We start from the raw sequence: 19,609 nt of genomic DNA, 5'->3' as shown, positions 1-19,609 counted from the left end.
AGTTGGCACCTTTTGAGAAAACTTTACACTAAGCTCAACTCATCAAGACGCTTAAGCACGCAGAAGGGACACAAACCTCACTCAATGCAGCCCTTTCGTGAACGGCGCCCACATGAGACTTGTGTCATCCAGGACTACGCAGTATGTTAAGCTCTCTGTAGAGAATGATGTCACCATTTCTTATTGGAAACCAAGAAACGGCAATACTTTGGGCCAAACATCCAGTTGGACTAGCCAAGAGCAGCTTATAAACACTCTCCAAAAGTTGCAAGCGTTGCACAAGTGCCCTCAATTTCCGGCATCAACAAACACGCAAGGCTTGACCTTCAGAGCTGAGCTCTCCCCACACTCAACACGTCACAGGTTCATCCTGAAATTAGTCACCACCTTAGCATCACAGTCTCATAAAGTCATCCTCCAGTTACGTCACCCTCAGCCCCAGGGTCATAATATGATGTAATGCATATACAGAACAAACTGCTTTCTGGTTTTGAGTAACACCTACTAAAAGCTTCCAACCCTTTCAGAGTCAGGAGTCCTTAAAACTCTAGGTATAGACTAGATTAGACAGGGATAGACTAGTGGAACAGACTTTGTTGGGGTTTTTTTACATCAGAGATGAGGTTATCAGTTAGGCTACCTATGGTATGAAGAAATATTATGCTTAGTAATTCAGGCTTATTTTTACCTTGAGTTTAAAGGGAGATGAACAAAAAAAAAAAATCCCACCAGAATCATCTCCTCTGCCTTACAGACTGCTGGCAGAAGCAACACTCGATTAACAGAGGTCGAAAATGAGCTTGAAGTTGTGCTTCAGTGTTGCAGGCTTAATTAGATGCTGCTATTAATTAAGCATCAACTCTGAAACAATTTAAATTGTCCAGTGTCTGGGGGGAGGAGGAGAGGAAAAAAAAGTGGAAAGCTGTGTAACACGCACTGGAGTACAACACGAGGAGTGGAGACAGAAGTTCAACACACCGATCTTGACTGCCAGTGGTGAGGTTGTCACAGCAACCATAATGCAGCTTCATGAATATGCATTACACTAAAATCTATTTTTTCCCCAAAAGAGACTAACGTGTCATTCAGCTCACAACATGAAGCTGCCTGGGAGACGAAACGGGGTTGTACAATAAAAGTGACTTGTCTTCAAAACCTTCAGCTCGGCTGCTGCAGCCAGGAGGGGCTGGGGGAAGAGGGGAGACACAGAACATGGCGGCATGGGGCTGTAGGACTCTCTTCTGTACCTGCCTCAGCCAGAGGGTACTTCACACACATTTGGCAAACATTTTAAGGCAGGAGGTTCCCAAAAGGTTGCTGCTCAGTCCCTGCAAAGTTTCAGACCTGTGCAAGGCATCCCCCTGAACCGCTCAACCACCTGGGGACAGGCCCTTCAGCAACCCAGAGGCGGCGGCACCTCCAGCGACCCTCCAAGGAAAAATGGAGAAGGGGAGCTGCTGCTCCCGCTGCTAGGGACGGCACCCAAGGCACCTGAAACGGGGGGGTCTTGGCTTGATCATCACTGGAAAACTGTGGGTGGAGGGGCTCACAAAAAAAAACCCAAACCACACACCAGCGTGTCAAGAAAGAAACCGAGGGCAGCGACTATTTCAGCTGAGTAGCTGTGGGATTTGTATTTTGTACTTCATCCCTCACTTAACAGCACGCTGGAAACATCACGCATCCAAAAACACACCCCTTTCGCAAACATGTTGACACCCTACACACCTGTGTCTCTCTTTCATCATGAAACCTAAAATTAGCAAGCTTTGTTTAATTCCTCTGTAAACTGGGAAAATGGGAATTTTAGCTCCCAAAAAAGGAAGATAAAGTTCATTTTCTCCTCAAGACACCTGTGTGGGGAAAAAAGTGAAACATCTACTATGCCGTCGGAAAGGCAGCACCAAAAACCCCGCACAAAAATGACCTTTCCTGCAAAGAGGAGCTCAAGCAGCACATGCAGACTGGAGGAGCCACCCGTTCAAGCCATGGGGCACCAAGTAGTTGCTCAGCACTGGTGTTTGCCAGCTACTCTGCCTGGCAGACATCCTGTGAAAGGGGTAGCATGTCATGACAGTAATAAAAGCTGATCACCCTCCAGGTGACCCCCCCGCCCTTCCCGGTCACCCACTGGGTCCCCCCTGCTGCGTACCCATCCCAAACCCAGACCAGCCCACGCAAGCCTGAAACCCACTTGGTCACAGGCTGACACCAAAGGGAGCATCCCCGTTCATTTCTGCCATGGCCTTTATGTCACTTAACCACTCATGCAGTTTATCAGCTCATTGCTGATGCAACTAATTTTTGTGTTTGTTTTCTGGCAAGGTCAGTCTAATCAGAGCAGACAGCTATGCAGCCTCACTCGTGGTTGCACAAGCTATTAGAGCTGTCATGCCTCCCGCACAGAAAATGTCTCTGGTTGTGGGCAGAAGGAGAAAGCATCCTTTTACAGCAGCCACCTGCACTTAAATCAGGTTAAACGACTGCAAAGCCTTACCCTAAAGACAGTATTTATGAAGCTGCCGTGAGGCACAGCTCAGAAATCAGTCCCACACCAGAGCTTCAGTCCCTCCTCTGAAGGATGGTGAAAGAGCATGTCACAGCTCAGCATTGACAAAAGGCTTTTTTCTGCTTCCTCACTCTGAATTTTGTCTACTAGTCAGGGGAGCCAACGGAGAAGACGGAAAGATGATGAACATCACCAGCTCAGGAAGAACCTCCGCGTACAAGAAGGCTCAGGCAGCTCAGGTCTGGCTGGGCTTCAACCAAGTAAGCAGCCTAGGCACAGGGGAAGCACTGCCATAAGCAAGCGCACAACTTTTGCCTATAAAAACAGAGATACATGGGGGTGATGGATGGGGGGGAAGGACAGGACACCACTAAAACAGGGTAAGATAAGGCTATCACTGCATATATCTTCTCTTCCACCGTTCAACCGGAAGTGTAAGAAGCCTAGCTTGACACAGCACACAGAATAAAGTTGGCCTTTTATAATCTGCTTTAAAATAAACATTTGAAGTCAGAAGTACACATACTAGCATGGAACATCTTGTTCAGACTAATAAATTTATTACGGAAAGTGATCACTAACTGTTTAGAAACTGTGAGCCCTACCAGCCCTGAAGAAGAATTTTAATTCTATCCCTTCAAGTAAAAAAAGTGCAAGTTATTGAGACCAGTGCAGTTATACCTTTTTGATGCTGACTGTGTTTTTCATAATCTCAGCTGCATGTTCATCATCTTTGGATGATAAATACCGATAAATAAGATGGGGGTACTGCTTAAATAAAAAAAAAAAATATATAAAAAAAAAGACACTGTGGAAATGAACGATAGTCCAGGCTTAGAGAAAGACACTTTGAGAACAGCCTTACAAGGTCTATGCAGAATGGCTAGGACCTAGAAGGTATTTCTTTGAGAGGACTCTCAGCAGCAGGCAAATACTTCATCTGCTCAGGGTGACTGCTCGTAGCTCACCCAGCAACTTTCAGAAACAGAACGAAGGTATATAACATGGTCTAGTTTTGAAGAATGACTATGTATTCCTTTTTTTTTTTTGATAAACAAAGATTTTACCTTACTATTCATTTTGAAAAAAAAAAAAAAAAGAGAACGAAGAGGTACACGTTTGAAGGGGGACACAGCTCACAGCTAACGACTGTAGCCTGACCAATCTCTGCTGACCTCTATGCAGTGCATCTCCACTGAGCACCACTGAGAGCATGCAGCACATTGCTAAAGAGAAACCTGCCCCAGACCTTACCAACGAACTCCTGCAGCACCATGTGTAGGCAACTTGCACATTTGAGCAACACTTCAAATGTGCCACAGTGCCAAGCTACCTATGCCGTATGGTTTCACTTATGGCAAGACTATACAGAAGGAATTACTAAAGCTATCAGGCAAAAGACCACAGACGTGTCTTACATGTGCAATGATAAAATGAACTCCCCTACCCTTTTGCTCACAAAGCAGCCACAGGGCCATGTTCATACTCCCCGAATCATTCAGCTATGCAGGCACCTCACTGAGAACAAGGCTAAAGGCCAGAGTACAGCAAGATGGTCTGTTTTGAGGGGCTTACCTCAATTTAGGGAGACAATTCAGCAGAAGCCAACATAATCATCTTTGCAAGTGAGTAACAAGTTATCATGGAACCATCTAGATGCAAGTTTTCAGCAGAAGATTCCCAGGATTCAGTGATTTTGTGTACAACACTTTGCAACTTGCTTCTGCGAGCTTTAACTATTCTACTGCTGATCTGAGAATTCATTAAGCCTTTGAAATATCTATGTTGCAGAAATAAAACACAATAAAACCCAAGAGTTTCAGAGACGCTGACTACAGAAATCAATGACGGACACAGCCAAGGGAAGGAATCGAGTATTTTACCAAACACCAGTTGCTCTCCAACCACCATACAGTCATAAAAATAATTTTGATGAGTTAAAGTCTTTTAACTTTTCCCCTCATGGGTAAATAAGTTCAACATTGCTGGTATGTGAAGAACTACAAAGATACAGCTAGCATATGCCAATTACAACCACCGCTATGATTAAGAACCTTTAATATGCTTCCTATATACTGGCCTTGAGCTTACAAAGAATGTGTATAATCCCCAAATCCCACACATTTCCATGCAAGAAGCAGTGCTGCTGTTCATTCTGTCCCTTCTCACTTCCTCCCAACAAAACCTGAAAACGCTCCTGAAGTTGGTGCTACAGGCACAGAAGAGATAGGGCAGGGGAAAATAAATAAATAAATAAAAAACACTATGTGGATTATGCAAATTTGTAGCATCGTAATTCCTCATCATGTCAACTTCTAAATGTAGGGGCATGAAGTATTGTGTAAAAAACTTGCGTAAATAATACGTAAAAGGACACTGTGTGAAACACTGCTATGCTGCACGACACGTGAAGGAGGGATTTATCCAAGTAAGTTAAATGAAGGAGTAACAGAGAAACAGCAAGTTTCATACAGTAAGTCTGGCTTCAGGCATCAGCTTCATTTCTGGCACTGTCTGTACTACACAGCTGCTTGTAAAAGCCATGTAAACTATTCCTTGAAATCTTACCACAGAATAAAAAACTCAAGGTCAAGCTCCCACCAGGCTGACAGAAATGTGAACAGCAGCTCCACTGGAAAGCAGCACTCTGGAAAACAGCCTCCTTCATCCCACCCACACAGCTTGTCGAAAGATGAGAGGGATTTTTTTCTCTACGTAGCAGAGTTTGGAAATAGCAAAGGAAGTTGCGTGACACAGGAAAGCACCAAACTTGTCCTCTAGGTATCATGGACCCCTCCTCCATTTCTTCAGAGTGCAACCCTTTACGTAAGTTCCGTCTGTACTGCTGGCACATTTGCTACAAACAGAACTGAATCACTGTACCTGAAAGACAGTTTTGATTTCTGAACTGCAATTACTTGTTTAAATAATTTGGCTATTTAACTGACTTCTCTTAACATAGTGAAATGGTAGGCTTAAGGCTGAGAGGCCCTGCCGTTCAAGGTAATCTCCCTTACAGGAGCAAACCTCTATTCCCTCACATTTCAAACTGCAGCATTCCCTCAGTAGGCAGAATATCTGCTCTTTGACTCCATGCTTACAATAGTAATCCTGAATTTAAAAAAAAAGACAACAACAACAAAAAAAAACCAACCAACCAAGGTGGTATAGCCACACCAGACAGCAGAGCATTCAATCCTGTAAGAAACTAGACGGGCCATAAGGAATATAATCACAATCCTCCAAGTTAACTCTTTTGTTTAGTAAACTGCTGGGTATTCTGCCATAACTGCAGATCTTTCATTTCACATGCTGATTTTAACATGCTTTGGACAGCAAAAACAAGTGGAAATCTTTGCTATTAAACCTGATTCTTCCAAGAAGCGCACGTAGCCTGGGCATGTGCTCCACACTCTTTCCCAATAACCTCTGTACATTGTATCAACTGCTGTTAAAAAAGCCAATTTTGGCGATACTGCTAAGGGCTCTAGAAGTAGAGGATGGAAGACAGGCACCAGTCCAGCCCAGGAAAGGGCTGCCATACCTTCTTAGCAGTCTGACAGTTAGAGGGGCAACTGGTGGAGAAGGGTGAAGGTGAGGCTGAGCAGAGGGTGTCCCCTCACCCCGCCAGCAGTTACAGAGGGGGGACGACAGTCTGGATCTGTGCCGGGAAGTGGAATAACCTCAGAAAGAATGACAGAGCCTGCGAGTCAGACACTTGTAGGGAAATACACAGGAGGGAAAGAAAAGGGGAAAAAAACAAACCAACAAAAAAACACCAAAAAAACCAACCAACCCACATGACTCCAGTTACATTTCCCATGCATTCTTGTCTTTTCTCCCAAATTTTATTAGTTCGTGAAACCAATTTCATTCTGCAGACAAAACCAAAATAACTCATCACTCAAGACACTCAACAACGCCACGCATGAACTCCGGCTAGCAATTGTAACCCACTCATCTCCAGACACACACAGAGCGGTTCAGCTCCCCACCTTCAGCAGCTTGGCATATACGGCTACACGCACGACTGATGGAGGAACGGGGATGAAAAACGGAGATACGCAGCCATACTCTATGAGTAATTTTGAGGCTTCCTTAAAGCATGCGTAGAGTTGAGGAAAACTAAACAAAAAATTCCATACTTTCAAGAAAACACAGAAATGATGCATTACATAGTCTGTAAGGAAGGTACAAAGCCTTCTCCTAACAAGTAAACCAGCCAGCTGAGGCTTTTACCATAAAATAGCCCAGTTCTTACTAATTTGGCCATAATTGCAGGAAATTAACATTTTAATGGTGCTTGTTATATCCTATTGCCTCATAACTGCAGATGACAAAAAAAAATTATCCACAGGAGTTAACAACTACATTTTTAAAGCTGCTTGAAACAACTGGAACAATATATCTTAGACCAAGTCTTCAAATAAACCAGGGCACATCAACAAACCCAGCTCCCCTCCGCTACCGAGGGGGAGCCTGCTGTCGGCAGCGTCACCAAAGTACAGTTACATGCTAAGTGGCATTTCTCCCAAAAGAAGCCAGCTCCTCTCTTGATAGAGCCATATTAGTAAGGTTTCCACCATGTTTCAACACAGGATGTACTGGACACAAGGAAGAGGCATAAAAAAAAAAAATCTCTGCCAGTTTGGTTTTTTGATCACAAACATGGGGTAACCCATGACTCCAGTGGTGTTTGCACTTAATGGATCAGCTCTTCAGTTCATTAATCAAGCTTGTACAAACACTCTGATCTACCATGCTTTTTGCATGCTCTATTTCAAAACAGTATTTTCTCGTCTCAAAATGTCACAAATACACCACGAAGCCTGTCAGGCTGCTAAGATGATACAAACCCAATGACAGTAAATAGCAACCTGGCACATCACTGAGCCTTCAGACTTGAAATAGATTTAAATTAACACAAAGATAGCAGGACAGAGAATTTAGTAACGAAGTGAAGGAACCAAGGGAGAAGAAATAAGATTATTTCAGTCATCATTTCAATCAGACCAAGCAACTTAAAAGCCAGCTACAGGATGGCATTTACATCTGCCTCCAAGACTGGGATGAGGGCCAGAAATACACTACTTGAGCTGACAGGTTTATTTATGCCATGATGATACTTTGGTTAGCAATGATAAAGGTTCAAAGGTCAAAGTACTTTAAGAAAAAGAGCCATATACACACAGTATATCTTTCTGAGCAGTTACAGCTGGGGTGGGGAAGGAAGGGACAGTGAGCGTTATTCCTTGCATGCACCCACCTGCCCAACAAGCCACCATAAAACCAATTCAGCTGTGCCCATTTCAAAGCTTCCTAAGTTCACAAAGGAGATTTCTGTAGAAATCCCACCTTTCTTCGTCCAACCACCCCTAAGAAATGGTTTGGTTTTCTAAATCGAAGCCGGTGGTGCCTCATGGCAAAACAGAGAGGCCACATCACCAGTTGAAGCCCAGAGGGGGAAACAGTAAAAATGAAGGTAGAGAGCAACATTTTTGACACTTCTGTCAGTCTCTTAACCAGGACTTCTTCCAGCTCTAACTTATTCCCAATTACTTCATTAATATGCACATATTTAAATCTTGGGATTTCAAAAACTAAACTATGGATTTCACTTTTCAAGAAGGATCCTAAAAGTTTAACTACCAATCAGGCTTAAATTCTGGCTTGGGGATATCAAAGCCTTTTGTTTACACTACACAGATGTTTTAACAGATACAGTCTCTCAAAGTCACAGAAACTTGGAATTCCGAGGCTTTTTGCATTAATGACAGAAGCATGCTGAAGACTGCAGGACACGATCGAACCACCAGCTAGCACTGAACTCCCACTAACCTCTGATTGGCTTATATAATTGCCATCAATGTTTAAAAAAAAAAAAATAAAAAAAAACATTATAAGAGATTATTTGAGGGATTCCAAGAGGCTCCCATCTGTGCCCAAAAGCAAACTACAGAGCACCAAATTTGCTGGAGGGGGGGGGGGGGGGGGAAGAAAGATGACATCTTTGGATTTCTTTGTTGTAGGCATCTGGGGCCTTTATCCAGCTGCAGGAGCTAGACAGGGTGACTACACTTGAGCAGGGACTTTGGATGGCTGTAAATGTGAGTCTGTTCTAAGCAAGACCTAAGTCATGGAAGATGAGATGTCAAGAAACAGGACAGGCTGTCTTTAGGGTGAAAAGAAAAGCTGTAAATACACAATGAAGGGATAGTTCATATCCTACCGATACTCCTGCCAAACTCTTCTATTTATTGGATAGTACCAAATCTTCAGAAACTAAACAGCAGTTTTAATCAAAGATTGTTCTGAGTTTTTATCGCTGCACTCAACTTTGATGCCCCGCAGCGTACCAGAGGCATCAGGGCTCCAAGAGCTGTATTGCAGCAAGCAGACTAAGAAGCACACCCTGCTACAACCTCTCCTTCAGAAGAGGCAGCCACACAACCCAGAAGACATGAAAGCAAGTTTTGCTGAACCAGACGACTGTTTTCCAGTAAGTGGAAATGTTTCTAGGTGCCTGGGAATCATGACAAACAGTAAGATTGGAAAGCTGGGTCCTATTTGTATATAACCAGCCCTAAGACCTTTGACTAAGGGCTCACACATGTAAGGAAAAAAGTCTTTGGATTTGGTATATAAGTTAACAAGGTTACAGAAGAGGTCAGACCACTTCATACTGTTGTTCCTACACAAAGGTGCATACAAGAGCACATAGGAGATGGAAGAAGCCGTCTTCCTTCAGGAATGACAGGACTACTAAACCTCACTCAATTGAATACCTTTAAATAAAGGGGTTTTCTTTATCAGACTGGCTACGAGGCGAGCTTTCCTTTCCACCTTGCCATTGGCTCTCCCCCATGCCCCAGTGACAATATTCACACCACTAGTTATGACTGCATTTTGCAAAAAGCTTGTACTTCAAGAGTTGAATCTACTGGTTAAACTTTATTTAAAAATAAAAAGAAGTTATTTCAAATGATTACCAACTTGCGAGAAAGAAAATCTGCATGCTCGTAGCTAATCTACTTCAACAGTTGACGTCTGGTGTTTCCTCCACAGTTCGGAAACATCAGCAATGCATCTGCCTCCTAAACACTGTTTCTCATCTCCCATTTCAGATAACAAGCAATCTGTGGTCAAACAGTCATCTTCAAGGTGCAACCCCTTCTTAGCATTTCCAGTAAGTATATCTGTCTTTACCTACTTTTCTTCTTTTACAAGAATGCAGTATTAACTTCATGGCAATTAAATTACTGAATTTAAAAAAGCTCTAGAAAACACCAGTCTATGTAACTACCAACACTTGGTTCAGCTGAAGCTTTTGAAAAGGGAGGAGAAAGTAAAAAAGCAAATCACCGCCTTTAAAGCAAACAGGCACTCTTTTCTGTGTCAGCCCACGTAGTGTTTCCAAAACTCACCTAACAGTTAAATACGAACATGAAATTTTCTGTGCAATGAGTGAGGTCTGCCATACTTTCATATTAGCTCTCAAATATTATGATGAACTTTTAGCCAACTGAGAAGAAAGCCACCTTCAGGGTAAAATAAACAGATGTAGTTCGCTTCACACAATAAGGAATACAAACTGCATGGAAAGACTTTCCATGATTTAACAAAGACAATAAATTGCCACCAACTGTAGACTAATGAGTCACAGACAACAGCTTAACACTTAAAGCTTATCTCTAAAGAAAAAAATACTTACGCAATTTCAGAGTATTAACAACAAAACAGAAAATGAGTTTTGAACAGATCTCATGGTCTCCAACCAGGATAGTTGTACGCATCGAAGTGAAATCCAAAGTGGACACTGCATACAGACAGGCTTGCATTCCACCAGGAAAACCAGACTGAAAATGCCAGTCATTGTTTCTTATTCAAAAAGCATATGCTGTCCCTGCTCTGCTTTAACAGAGGACTACCAAGGGCCAGAAAGCTTCACCAGGCAAATTCAAACTGCTAAGCAAAGTGAGCTCCACATTCCTCCTGTAAAATATTCCAAGAAATGGTATTTGTGCCTCACTTGTTTTCAGTGTGGTGTTGTAGAGGGATAAGTGAACCAGCGTTAGAGGAAATCATTGTTGGCAGAGCCCTCAAACTGGGGAAAGGTTGCAACTGGAAGAAACAGGAAATAAACAGAAGTAGATTTAGAAAAAGTGTACGTGCTGTAAAAATGTTTCCTAATACAGTTTTCTGGGGAAGTCAGAACTATCCCACTTTGGCTGGTTATTCCCATAACTGAAAGTAATAACAAGAGCTGTTGAATGTGCAAACATTCAGCAGTCCAATAAGCAACTCTGCTAGGGAGGGAAGGCAAAATCCTTCAAAATAGGCCTAGAACCTTTTATAAGCATCAAAAGGTTTATATTCAGAACATTTCTCTGAAAACAGGGCTAGCTCCAGATAATCTAGAGGAGACCACAGCCCTCATTTCTGCAATGTTTTCCAAACTCTTGATGTTAGTTTTAATTACTGCAAGTTGCCAGGAAGCTCTTACACCTGAAGAAAATCTTCGGAGCAGAGCACCCTGTAGCAGCTAGCAGTTCTCTTAAAGGATCAGTGTGTCCAGCCAGATGGTCCATGGCTTGTTGAGGACATTCCTCATTGCACGATCCCAGGCGATCCCATAGAGCTGCTAAGACGATGCAGGGTTTTACACAAAACCAAGGCGCACTACATTTTCGTACAAAAGGTGATCTCAGACACTTGGCAGTATCTTTTGGGTTGCTTTGTAGATTAGCCTTTAAGAGGAGCATGAAGATCTTGGATAAGAGCACTGCAGAAGTGCAAAGAATTATAAAGTTAATCAAACTGGAATAATGCCTAGAAGTGGTTTAATGCTTTGAAAAGTCAGACTACATAAAGAACATAGTTATACAGGCTCTGCTTATTCCCACTCCTTCCGATGACATGATCCTTGCAAGCTGATGCAAGACTTAGTAGTCTACAGAGCTGTTTTTACTATTATCTGATGATCACAGTCCAAAGTCACCCTAATACTAGTCACACAAGGATGCTTTGGATGTTTTGCTGCTCTCAGGTCCCACATTTCACAGCTACCTTTACTCCACACAAACACGATAGCAGCCGCTGGAAATGGAACCTCTCAGCTACACACAGCAAGAGGAAGCAGCCAGGATCTTCAAGGATGGTACATGCAGGCAACTCCCTTGGCATCACTCCCTGTCTCACAAGGGAAAAGGTGAGCAAGAGGAAATATGAAGAAAGCCCCAAACCCAAAAGTGAGTTCAGAGGTAGGATCCCGGACTACAGATCATCTTGCAGCTTGATTTTGAATCAGGTACCCAAAGTCATGTTCATCAAGGGCCATGTAAGTGCAAGGAACATCACACCGAGCATACACAGCATTTCATCTTTGGGTGCTGAACATGCTATTTTTTTCCTGTTGCAACATGGTATCTTGTTGCAATAGTTGTGCATTTTACAACATGCTCAGAGCCCAGGCTACTGTTCCCTTCGCTCCCAGAATGGGGTTATGGATATTTTCAGACTGGTCCCTTCTCTGCTGCTCAGATCTCTAAGGCTCAAATTAGGCGTGCCACTCTCTCCAGCCAACCCAGGCAGCATAAACTCACCCAGTTTCTGGCAGCATGTTGTCCCTGGAACAAAACCTACTACTGGTAGTGCTCCAAAACCTACTACTGGTCATGGTCCCACTACTTCAGGAGCATCTGGGGAAGCAGCTTATGCCCAAAGCACACAACTATATAGCTCCCTGGACTCAGATCTGGAGTAAATTACAGTAAATTACAGGGTTCAGACACCCACATCAGTCCTAACATAACTGGGAAGGACCCTGAAGCTGTACGGCTGCAGATATCACATGGCTCTACCAAAAGCAAGATGGAAAAAAAAAGATATCCTTGTCAGGCTCATAATGCAGCATCATGGACTATACATGTCCTTCAAACCATGTTTTAAGAGATCCTTCTCTAGAGGCTTCACATTCCCCCATCCCTTATGGCTGTGACTCTGCTTGAAACTGCTGACTGTTATAAATCCACACGCCTTGCTGTAGCCCTGCTACAGTTCCCCAGGAATTACAACATGCTGTTAACCTTGAAAAGTGCAGCAAATTTTTTTAAAATGCAGTACTGTGCACACTTGGGAATGCAGAGATGAGATCCAGAGAGAGGGGAAGAAAAACAGGCAAATCATTTCCTGAATGTAGAAGGAACATGGAGCCTCAGGTAGTAAAATCCGCAGTGAGAGGCTGGAGGACTTTTTTCTGAAGGTAGCTCTAGAGCTAAAACTCTTTCAAGAAGTTCTCTTTTGCACACACATTTCTAACTTGAAGAAGCCACTTTTCAAAAATTAAGCTAACGATAAACTTCAGGTTATGAAATAAACCCCGCTTTGAGCATCTAAAGATGCTTGTGTACCCTTCATTGAAAAACCTGGTACTAATTTTCAGTCTCTGAGAATTGGTTGGTTTCCAAACCAGTGAATTTGAAGTGTACTGTATATAAGTAACCTGATACCTGAAATGAATATTGAAGGAACAAGTGGCTTTTACAACATGGTAAAAAATGCCAAGCATCAGTAATGCCAGATACTAATACAGACTGCTGACAGTCCTATCGAGAGTTCTGATAAGACAGTTTTAGCAGTTGGAAACTAATTGCACTCAGTCACTAATTGCATACATCAGGCCAGCATGGAGTGCATGGCTTTGTTCTCTTTAATTAAGATAAGTATAGACCTCTCATGTTGTGCAGTTACTTTCAGGGGAGTACTATGGAAATTTTAAAATGCGTCTATTAACCATTGTATTTGGACGTAAAGCAGGCAAGCAACTGCTAACTGCTTTTTCCACATAATTTTGCATATTCTTTAAAAACCTTGAAAAAACTTCTTAACCAACTACACACACCTAGATATACAGGAGGGGACACTCAATGGCAAGAAATGAGCATCCCCTCCCATGGAGTTTGACGAGAATCCCAAGGTTAAATTGGTATTTTGTGCTTTATGCTTTTTTCTTGTTCTCCTGTCCCCCTCCTGTCCATGAGCAGTGTTACCATTACACTAACAGTTTTATTCTGCACCCGAAGCGTTGACCTAAAAATAAAAACCCTGTTTACAAATTCTATATTTAACATTGACTACAGAGTTACCCATATAAGCATACAAAACAGGTGTGGCAGAATAAGGAAGCATCCAAACTTCACTTGATTTAGTTTATAAGACAGATGGTCACCTTCAGGCATGTCACAAGGGAAACGCAGTAATGTAGAAAGTGCCCACGGAGCAGGCAGGTCAGCCCTGACGGAGTACAACGCAGCTTGGGATGGCTGCTGGAGAACCAAACCAGCCCACAGCAAGGATGTGCCCTCACAAACATAAGCAAGCATTCACTCAAAACTGAAACGAGCTCTGTTTCAGAGAGCAGTCCGTAGGAGCACACCCCAAGAAACACACGTACCCGTGTGACTCAGCATCTAATGATGACACTTATTAGGCATGTGTAGCCAGCAAACCTAGTCATAAATCCCTTAATCACAGGTCAAAAGACTCGTCAAAGCCTGAATTGCTGGGATTAGGAAAACACTGAAGCGTTTGGGGTTTTTTAACAAGGAACATCAGCTGCTGTGGAAGAGAAGCTGCACAAAAGAGATCCCTCGGACCTCCATCCTAAAAAAAAACACGCTCAAAGTTTACTTTAGAAGTTTCTTATTTTTACAGAATACTGGGAAACGTGAGGCCACAGCCTCACTGTGTCCAGTTCTGGGCTCCCCAGTACAAAAGAGACATGGACATACTGGAGAGACTCCAGCAAAGGGCACAAAGATGATGAAGGGGCTGGAGCATCTCCCCTGTGAGGAAAGGCTGAGAGAGCTGGGACTGTTCGGCCTGGAGGAGAGAAGGGTCAGGGGGATCTCATCAATGTATATAAATACCTGAAGGGAGGGTGCAGAGAGGACAGAGCCAGGCTCTTCTCAGTGGTGCTCAGTGACAGGACCAGAGGCAACGGGCACAAACTGAAACACGTGAGGTTCCCTCTGAACATCAGAAAACACCCATTTGCTGTGAAGGTGACTGAGCACTGGAACAGGTTGCCCAGGGAGGTTGTGGACTCTCCATCCTTGGAGATATTCAAAAGCCATCTGGCCATGGTCCTGGGCAACCAGCTCTAGGTGGCCCTGCTCGAGCAGGGGGGTTGGACAAGACGACCTCTAGAGGTCCCTTCCAACCTCAACCAGTCTGTGATTCTGTGAAATAAAAGGACTAGTTCTCTTCAGTCACTGATGACACACCTGGGACAAGTTTTACAGTACGTTTGATGTGTTCTTGTTAACATGTGTATCTAGAACAGGGGATGTGTTCTTCACAGACCATCATAAAGAACTTGCTGCATTAACTCAGAATTTGTAAGAAGTTGCAACTAAACAGAGTTTCAGTTTCCATTACGAAGCAGACATAGCTTTAAACTAAAAGAGACAATTTTAAGTATTCTCAAGGCATGTTTAGGAAATATAGCCAGTGTTTTTCCTTCCTCACTAACACAGACATGTATTAAACACATATGGTGACCCAAGATGCAAATATAGAAAGGATTTTTCAAACACAACTGAACACATTGGGAATCTTTACCTTCCACTATTCTCAGAAACAAAAAACTGCATTTTCAATTATTTAAGCACCTCTGAAGACCTGGTCTTGTATGTCATGGAACTAAATTTACTGCTACCAGAGCATGCACCAGGAGAAAGGATTGGGTGTTAAAGAGAGGAGGGGAAAACCAGCAAGAGCACTCCTAACCACAAATACAGTATTTTTGGTTTGCATCCGATAAGTGCTCTTTCAGTTTAGTCAAGGCAAGAAGATTTACTGTGCAAAAGAAACTGTACTACTAAGGTGAAGAAAAAACATCCAGAACTTCCTTTCTGTGAAGACTGCAGAGCCTGTTAATATTTATGAAGTCTGAAGTGGCTTCAAAGACTCCTTAATTCATTTTCTTATGTCATAACAAAAAGCAGCACTAACTCGTTAAATTTTAAGGTGAGTTCACCACTAAACTATAACTGTTTTAATAAATTCTGATCCCCTAGGAAAAGGCCTAACTTCTTTGTTTTGTGTGTGTGTCCCATATCAATGACAATGACCACAAGATGAAAAGAGAAAACTTGCATTTGTTCAGATACTTGAAAGATCAAAACACATAAATCCTGGAAGCACCCAATATTATGACACAAAAGCAACGTTTGACGGCTGTACTTCCGTGCACAGATTATTTCATGGATTAACCTACCACCGTGCAAGGCCAGGGCAGTGGGCAGAAAGAGAATTTCTTTTGGAAGACACTGATTAAGCACTTACTGTCAAAAGCTTTCTCTCTATCAAACTCTGTGTCATGAAAATAACATATTAGAGGAAGTCATCTCTCCTCCTAGCATGGATGCTGCCATATAGATATTACTTAGCCGAGACAAATCTATGTAGGAAAGAAAAAGAAACAGTGTTACAGGATAAAGCTAGAAAATTGTGTACTTTATCTGGGCCTGACACCATCAGGTTTGGACAACAGAACCTCCAATTTGGGACAGCAGATTTTTCTGCACATAATACAGGAGTACTTTGGGAACAGCCAGGGCTTTGGGGACTTCAAAGTTAGAGAATAACCCACTGCTAAGCCTGATAAATACTGGGGGTAAAGAGGGGGAGGAAGAGACCGGGACAAGCCATTGAATAGCTACATAGCTTTAACCCAAAATATTTAGCAAAGTACATGTTGCCCTTGACTCAAGCATTCCTGAATAGCATTTATTTTCCAGACCTATAAGAAACTAAACATCAGGAAATGTGATCTATTACTCCTTAAATAAAAATATATTCACCACAAAACTATTAATGAGACCATATGTTACACAAAACACAGTCTCAAATCTTCAAGAATCCCTATGGATTTGGTGGCAGCTGAGTCAAAAAACAAAGCATGACTTTTCAGCAGACAAAAACAGGTGAAATGGGGTCTTTGTTAATTTTCCAACAGATCTGTCCTTGCTTTGGGGGTGAAACAGTTAACGCTCCTCCTTAGCTTTGAAGTCTCTGTATTAAGGAGTGAATGCTCAAGTATCAGAACGATACTGAAAACACAACACATATATGTACGTCACATGTATCCACAGACAACGTTCTATACCCCAGAAGTATACCTAACCTTTAAAAGCAGCACTAATCACTTCTCAGACACCGCAGAAGTTCCCTTACCAAAATAAAATATCAAAGTTGGGTTTTTTCCCCAGGTCTCAAACCACACTGAATCTCTTTGACACCCAATATTGCCCCAGCCATTCACTCTTATAATGAACTTTGGTCCCTACAAGCTTTGAATATCAGACGCCGGGAGAAGGAGAAGAGGTAGGGCGGGGGAACAGCTTCCACACTGGCTACCTGCTGTAAATCACCGGGAACTAGTTCCCGGCCAGGAACACAGCAGGGCTGCGCGTCAGCCCCCTGCTTTTGCCTCCTCAGTCAGGATCTCCCCTCTGTCAGTCTCTCTGAAACTGGGTCCCACCAAAGAGCGGAGCCAGGACAGGCTTTTCCCAGCTGCTGCCCTGAATTCCTCCCTTCCCCACAGGAGCTGACGTCAGGTCACCAGGACCCAGGGATGCTGGCGAGGCAGGCCAGGAGGGAGGTCAAAGCCTGGGTGATGCCTTCACCCAGGGCAGAAGCCGTACCACGCCAAGGAGCGGCACACGTACGTTCAAACAGCAGCCGCCTCCCCTGCGCCGCTTGACAGTCACCCCCTGACCCAGGACGTGCTGAGCAGACCAGGTCTCACTAGTGCCACAGTTAAAAGAGGGAAAAAAAACCCCAACCCATTAGTCTGACGCTTTAGCTCAGGTTAGTCCCACCTGCCACTGGCCAAAACCATCCCTGAGAGCTTACCTGCAGAGCTGGAAACACGACATGGCTCATCTTCCATCCAGTCTGGCATCTCAGCCCAAAACCACCTTTATTATGGCAGAGGGATGAGCCAAACATACTTGTGGCCACCATACGAAAAACAGCGAAACGTAACTCAGGCTTTCAGGGATTTTTTTGCACAACTTGGTATCTTAACACCATCAATTAGTTTTATATTTTATCAGTTGCACAGCTAGTAGCTTAAATGTGAGCTTCAGAAGACCACAGACTAGGACTAAAAAAGAAGCCCTCCCTTTTTGAATAACTAGATACAACATTTGATAACTATATATGGCATTTAAAAAAGAAAAGGTTTAAGACAGCTCACACTCTAATTCTGAGGAATGAAACTACTTATCACATGTTAAAAACTAAGGCAGGATACTGTCAGTAAATGCAGAGCACAGGCAACTGTGATCCCTACTCTATTAAATATTTCCCCTCCCCACCCACGTCTCAACCACCAGTGGAAACGCGATACCCGAGAACTTGCCCATTGTTCATTCCACATTCACACAAGCTTAACAGTACCACATCTAGTCAACCTAAAACTCCGCAGTTGCAGTAACGAGGCATGACACGAAAACGTGACAAAAAGCTGCCATTCTCCCATTTGCCCAATAAGTGCGCTTAAGCCCAGCGGCGACCCACAGAGGCACGCAGGAGGCCCGCAAAATTCGTGCACGCCTATCGGACCTTTTCTGAAGGAGTCCAGGCTGACCGCTTGGACCGCAGGACAGCCATTTACCCGGCACCACCGCTCTGCCATCCCCCCAGCCTCCCTGAGAGTAAGCCCTCCAGCAGCGTTTCTCTGCTCCTACTCCTCCAACACGCCCATGCCTCGTCGCTCCACATCGAGACGCATCCGGACCCTGCACACGCTTTGAGGGACGGGTACGCTGCCGGCTGCTATTTAACGCGAACATGTGGCAGGCCCTAATTCGGCCAGGCTCAGCTAGAGCTCAAGAAGCAAACCTCACAACGGAAACTACGTTCCCAGGTCTCATTTCCAAATCGGAGGCCCCCCCAGACGCCATCCCGGCCAGGGGGGGCGGGAAGAGGTAACGGAGGGGTGCGACGCAGCCGGCCCTGGTCCCCCCTCGCCAAGGGAGATCCCCGCAAGCAGCCGTAGGGATCACCCCGGGGTCCAAGCCAGCTGCGCGGCAGCGGGAGGAGCAGGTCCGGCAGGGGCGGACGGCGTACCGGCAGCCGCGACACGGTCCCCACGACGACGACAACGACGACGCGGGAGACCGGCGAGGACGAGCTGCGTTTGTCGGCGGCGATGTGACCTCTACCAGGTTCACCGCCGCCCTGCATGCGCTGTGTTTACTACAGCCCGTCGCCGCCGGCCCCGCGTTTCACCCGGACGGCGCCGGTGATGCACACCTGTCCCCGCAGCCCGGGACGGCTCCTCGGTGCTGGCGGGGCGGGGAGCAGGGCCGCTCCCCCGCCGCGGGAGGGGGGCAGCCGGGCCACCCCCCAGCGCCCACGGGGACGGCCCCCCGTTTCCCGCGGGCGGACGAAGAAGGCCCAGAAACGCTGAGCCACCGGCCGAGCTCCCCGGTGGCTCCCGCCGGTCCGTCCCCCCCCCCTCCCCGGTCCGTCCCCCGCCGCCCCCCAGCCCCGCGAGAGCCGAACAAAAGGCGACGGAGGGAACGGGGACGGCAACCCCGTCCCGGGGGGGGGCGGCGGGCCCGGCCCTGCCCTGCCCTGCCCGGCGGGGCACTCACCCTGCTCGTAAATCGGAGCAAACTCTCATTCACGCTCCCCGCCGTGCCCAGGCCGCCGGAGCCAGGCGACGCCCCGAGAGCCGCCGGTCGCTGGGCCGCGCCGGGCCGTGCCGGGGCCGCCCGCCGAGCCCCGGACAAAAGCGCGGCGCCCCTGCCCGCTGCGGGCAAGGGCGGCAGCAGGTGCCCGTCCGCCGCCGAGGCCGTGCCGAGCGCCCTGCGCAGCCGCCGCCGCCGCCGCTGCCGCCGCAGCGCCCGAGCCGCTCGCCGGGGCCGCGCCGCGCGCCCGCCCCGCCCCGCCCCCGGCGGCCCCGCGGCGGGAGCCCGCAGAGGCAGCCCGCAGAGGCGGGGGCGGGCGGGGCCGGCGGGGCGGCCTATGGGCGGCCGCACGGGCGGCGCGGTGCGGCCCGGCCCGGCCCGAGCCGCAGGAGCG

At 45.6% G+C, this 19,609-nt stretch overlaps 1 protein-coding gene across 3 annotated transcripts in view; it reads right to left on the bottom strand.

The window, feature by feature from the left end:
* Positions 1-19,414, bottom strand: part of GRAMD4 (GRAM domain containing 4) — a 75,688-nt gene extending 56,274 nt beyond the window's left edge. For 2 of the 3 annotated variants that reach the window (XM_075024909.1, XM_075024910.1), the window contains exon 1: positions 19,180-19,414. In XM_075024909.1, the coding sequence (XP_074881010.1) occupies positions 19,180-19,208 (29 nt within the window). In that variant the 5' untranslated portion in view covers positions 19,209-19,414. The remainder of the gene's footprint in view (positions 1-19,179) is intronic. The other variant, XM_075024911.1, reaches the window with a different exon arrangement.
* Between the last annotated feature and the right edge of the window lie 195 nt (positions 19,415-19,609).

Source organism: Buteo buteo, chromosome 4 (assembly GCF_964188355.1).
Source record: "Buteo buteo chromosome 4, bButBut1.hap1.1, whole genome shotgun sequence".
NCBI lineage: Eukaryota > Metazoa > Chordata > Aves > Accipitriformes > Accipitridae > Buteo > Buteo buteo.
The sequence above is the reverse complement of the archived record's forward strand: the minus strand, read 5'-3'. Positions and strand labels throughout refer to the sequence as shown.